Source organism: Chelonoidis abingdonii, chromosome 26, assembly GCF_003597395.2.
Source record: "Chelonoidis abingdonii isolate Lonesome George chromosome 26, CheloAbing_2.0, whole genome shotgun sequence".
NCBI lineage: Eukaryota > Metazoa > Chordata > Testudines > Testudinidae > Chelonoidis > Chelonoidis abingdonii.
Window position 1 is genome coordinate 5,530,261 of NC_133794.1, and position 4,167 is coordinate 5,534,427.

The 4,167-nt window shown below is 67.2% G+C and overlaps 1 protein-coding gene across 1 annotated transcript in view; it reads left to right on the top strand.

Moving 5' to 3' along the window:
* Positions 1-330: 330 nt before the first annotated feature.
* LOC116824834 (potassium channel subfamily T member 2-like) overlaps positions 331-4,167 on the top strand; it is a 26,984-nt gene continuing 23,147 nt past the window's right edge. The window contains exons 1-3 of the mRNA XM_032780432.2: positions 331-385; positions 722-819; positions 1,137-1,317. Coding sequence (XP_032636323.2) covers positions 380-385; positions 722-819; positions 1,137-1,317 — 285 coding nt within the window. The 5' untranslated portion in view covers positions 331-379. The remainder of the gene's footprint in view (positions 386-721; positions 820-1,136; positions 1,318-4,167) is intronic.

A 4,167-nucleotide genomic window follows, 5' to 3' on the forward strand; every position in this document is an offset into this window, starting at 1 on the left:
ACTTCCCCCACCAACTGCCCCATCCCAGCCCCAACTAACCCCCCCGACCTCACTGCTTCCCTCAATAAGCCCCCCGATCCATCACCCCCCCACCCCTAAGATGACTGGCCCATGTCATGTTCCTGTGGTGGCAGCGGTGGGATCCCTACCAGACACCATCCCCACCCGCACCCTGTCCGGGGCCCAGCCTCCCACATCCAGCAAATCGCAGGGCAGGGCAGATTCCTGCTGCTGGGAGGTCTGTCCTGTGTTGGGGGGGGGTCTCTGCCTCCCCACCGCTAACCTCCCCCCCTCTGCTCAGGTGTTCTGGCCCCCGCTGCGCAATCTCTTCATCCCAGTGTTCCTGAACTGCTGGCTGGCCAAACACGCCCTGGAGAACATGATTGTGAGTGTCAAGGCTGGGGAAGGGGGGCTCGCCCAGGGGTGGGGGACACGGCTCTGCCTCCCCCCTCCCTCGCCTCTAGTGGCCCATCCCAGCCAAGCAGCAAATGGCTCCCTGGCCCCGTCGGGCAGGGCCCTGCCCCCCACCATGGCATTGAGCCGCGCCCCCGGTCCCAGCTGGGTCTGGGGTTTCTGCTGCCTGTCCCAGATGTGCTGGGCTCAGTGTGTGTGTCATGTGTCCCAGCTGTGCAGGGCTGTGCATGTTGCCTGCCGGGTTAGGGGAGGGGACGGCAGCACCTGGCCCCTCAGCGGCCCCCCCACCCCCTGCCTCTTGTCCCAGCAGAACGATCTCCACCGCGCCATCCAGCGGACGCACTCGGCCATGTTCAACCAGGTCCTGATTCTGGTCTGCACCCTGGTCTGCCTGATGTTCACCTGGTAAGTGGGGCCTGGGCAGCGGGGGCTGGGAGGGGTCCTGGGGAGGTGGGGCCGGGTGAGTGGAGGCCTTGGCCACCTGCCACTTGGGCCCAGAGACTTGAACCCCCAGAGCCGGCCAGGCTGTGTGTGGCATGCTGTACCCGCGCCCACCTGCAGAGGTCAGCGTGGGGATGGCCCTGCCCCCATGCTGCATTGCTGCAGCCAGCTCTGGGGCGAGGCACGTCACTCACCAGGCAGCACGTCGCCAGGGTATTTACCATCCCGATGATCCCAGCTGTGACGCTGACCGGTGGCTCCCTTCCCCCCCGCCCCCCCAGCATCTGTGGGATCCAGCACCTGGAGCGCGCGGGCAACAACCTGACCCTCTTTGACTCGCTCTACTTCTGCATCGTCACCTTCTCCACCGTGGGCTTCGGGGACGTCACCCCCAAGATCTGGCCCTCCCAGCTGCTGGTCGTCATCATGATCTGTGTGGCGCTCATTGTCCTGCCCATCCAGGTGAGCTGGGGGAGGCTGCCGGACCAGGGGGCCAGGTCACTGACTCCAAGTGACCTGGGACTCGTGGTGAGCCAGGTGCACTCCCAGGGCTTGGGCCTGTCAGCGTAACCTAGGGGGACCTGGCCTCCCTGGGGAGCAGCCAAGCTCGAACCAGCTCCAGTGGCTGGAAGGTGCAGTTGGCCAAGGTCCGGCTGGCCACATGGTGCCAGTGTTTGCCAGGGAGGAGAATGAACCCAGAGGTGCAGTGGATTCTCCGTCCCTGGCTGCTCTGAGCTCAGGGCCGGCCCACGGCCTGCACGGGGCAGGGCATCGAACCAGGTCCTTCTGGCCATGGCATCTCAGGAAGAAACAACGACTCTGGCTGGGGGCCCTGGATTCCCCAGGAGCAGGGTTCAGCCACTTGGGGTGACCGTGGGGCAGGTCAGTGCTGGAGGTCGGGGGGGGAGAGTCCAGAGGGGGAAAGCTGGAGCCAGGGAGGCAACTGAGCTCTCTCTGCGGGCCAGGAGGGGGCGTCCTGCCTCTTCGCTGCCTTTTCACACCTCCAGCCCAGCCAGGGCCACCCGCTGGACCTCGGGCTCGCTGAGCCCCCTTGCCCTGGTGTAGCCAGCACGCCGCCCCAGCGGGGTCGGGGTCACCCCAGATCAGCCCCACCAGGGAACCGCCCTCGGGGCTTCCGGCACCATTGCATTTGGGCCCAGAGACAGGAACCACCGAGCCAGATCCCCGCTGGCATCAGTGGCCTTTGCTCCATTGGCTGCGTGTGGCTGCGTGTGCACTGTGTGTGGCTGCGTATATGCTGCATGTGGCTGTGTGTGCACTGCATGTGGCTGTATGTGTCCTGTGTGTGGCTGCGTGTGCGCTACGTATGGCTGCATATGCACTGCGTGTGGCTGTGTGTGCACCACATGTGGCTGCGTGTGGCTGCATGTGCACTGTGTGGGGCTGTGTGTGCGCTACGTATGGCTGCATATGCACTGTGTGTGGTTGTGTGTGCACCGCGTGTGGCTGTGTGTGGCTGCGTGTGGCTGTGTGTCCACTGCATGTGGCTACATGTGCATTGCATATGGCTGCATGTGCACTGCCTGTAGCTGCGTGTGGCTGCATGTGAGTGGTGTGTCCACAGTCCCAGCCAGGTCTGGAGGGTGCTGGGTACTTGCCACCCGGAGTTGGCATGTGGGGAGCCCTGCCTGGCAGCTTGGCAGCAGCAGGCCCCACACAGTGACGGGGGCGGGCGAGGACACAAAGTGCTGGCTCCTGCCATCTGTCAGCTCCGGGAGAGGAGGATTAGCGCTTCCAGGGCTGGGACCAGCCGGTTTTTCGGGAGCCCTGGAGCCTGTGGAGAGCTGCAGGGTCCCCTGTCCCCTCCCCACAGGTTGGGGACCTGGGGAGGCCCCAGGGTAAGGCAGGAGACAGGGCCCCCCAGACAGGCTGCCGGCTTTTCCTGGGGCTGAAGGTCTAGGAGGGGGATAAAGATGGAGTGGGGGGGTTGCTCCTCTAGCAGGAGGGAGGAAACAGCCCCCCCCAGCCCCATGGAACAGCCCTCACCCCCAGGGACACGCCAGCCCCACTCCCAAGGAATAACCCCCCATCCCAAGAAGTGACCTGCCATCTCCTCTGCCTCCCATTACCCCCCACCCGCTCCCAGCCCGAGGCACCGCCCCAGCCCCTCTGCCAGGCCCGGGGACTCTCAGGGCGGGCACTGCCCACCAGGAAGGGGTGGGATCCCAGCCCAAGGGGACTGACCCAGCTGGCAGCGCCCACGGGTCCAGCCCTCCCCCTTGCTTGGCAGAACAGTGGCTTGTGAGCTGTTGCCCGCGGAGGCTTTCAGAGCACGGGCACCTCACTGCCTGGCGCTGGCACCACCAGGGCCATAGCAGAATGGGGGCGGGGACCCAGAGCAAATTCATGCTATAGGCCCGCTTCCAGCCCGTGCATCATGCACCAGGACCCCTTGCCCAGCACCGAGATGCAGCCACCTCTGGGGTGGGGAGTGGGGGCTGTTTATACAGGGATCCCTCCTCGCCTGGTGCTGAGGTGCCCTCACATTGCTCCTAGCTGCACACCACCTGCTGAGCGCCCCTCCCTGCATCCCAGTGCCCTCCGCTGAGCCCCCACCCCCATCCCCATGGCCTGATGCCCCCTGGACTCCCGCCCCGCTCCCCGCAGCCCATTGCCCTCCCACTGAGCCCCTGCCCCACTCTCCACAGCCCGGCACCCCTCCACTGAGCCTCTTCCCCCCTCCCTGCATCCCAGTGCCCCCCGTCGAGCCCCCTCTCCCCACCGAGCCCCCGTCCCCTGCAGCCTGGTGCCCCCTGCCAAGCCTCTGCCCTGCTTCCTGCAGCCCCACACCCCTCGCTGAGCCCCCGCCCTGCTCCCCATAGCCTGGCACCCCCTGCCGAGCTCCCACCCCTGTCCCTGCGGCCTGGCGCTGCCCCAAGCCCCGCTCCGCTCCCCGCAACCCCTTCCGAGCCCCCTCCCACCTCCCCACAGCCTGGCGTGCCCCTGCTGAGCCCCCGCCCCCTCCCCGCAGCCCTGCGTCCTCCTGCCGAGCCCCCCTGCCCCTTTCCCGGTGGCACTGCACCCCCTAGCGCTGCGGTGGGCCCTAAGGCCGCCCCCCGTTCTCCGGGTGGCCCTGTGCCCCCTAGCGCTGCGCTGGGCCCTAAGGCTGCCCCCCATGCTCCGGGTGGCCCTGCGCCCCCTATCGCCGTGCTGGGCCCTAATGCCGCCCCCATCCCGCTCCGGGTGTCACCATGCCCTCTAGTGCTGCACTGGGCCCTAAGGCCACTCCCCCCTGGCTCTGGGTGGTCCTGTGCCCCCTATCGCCGTGCTGGGCCCTAATGCCGCCCCCCC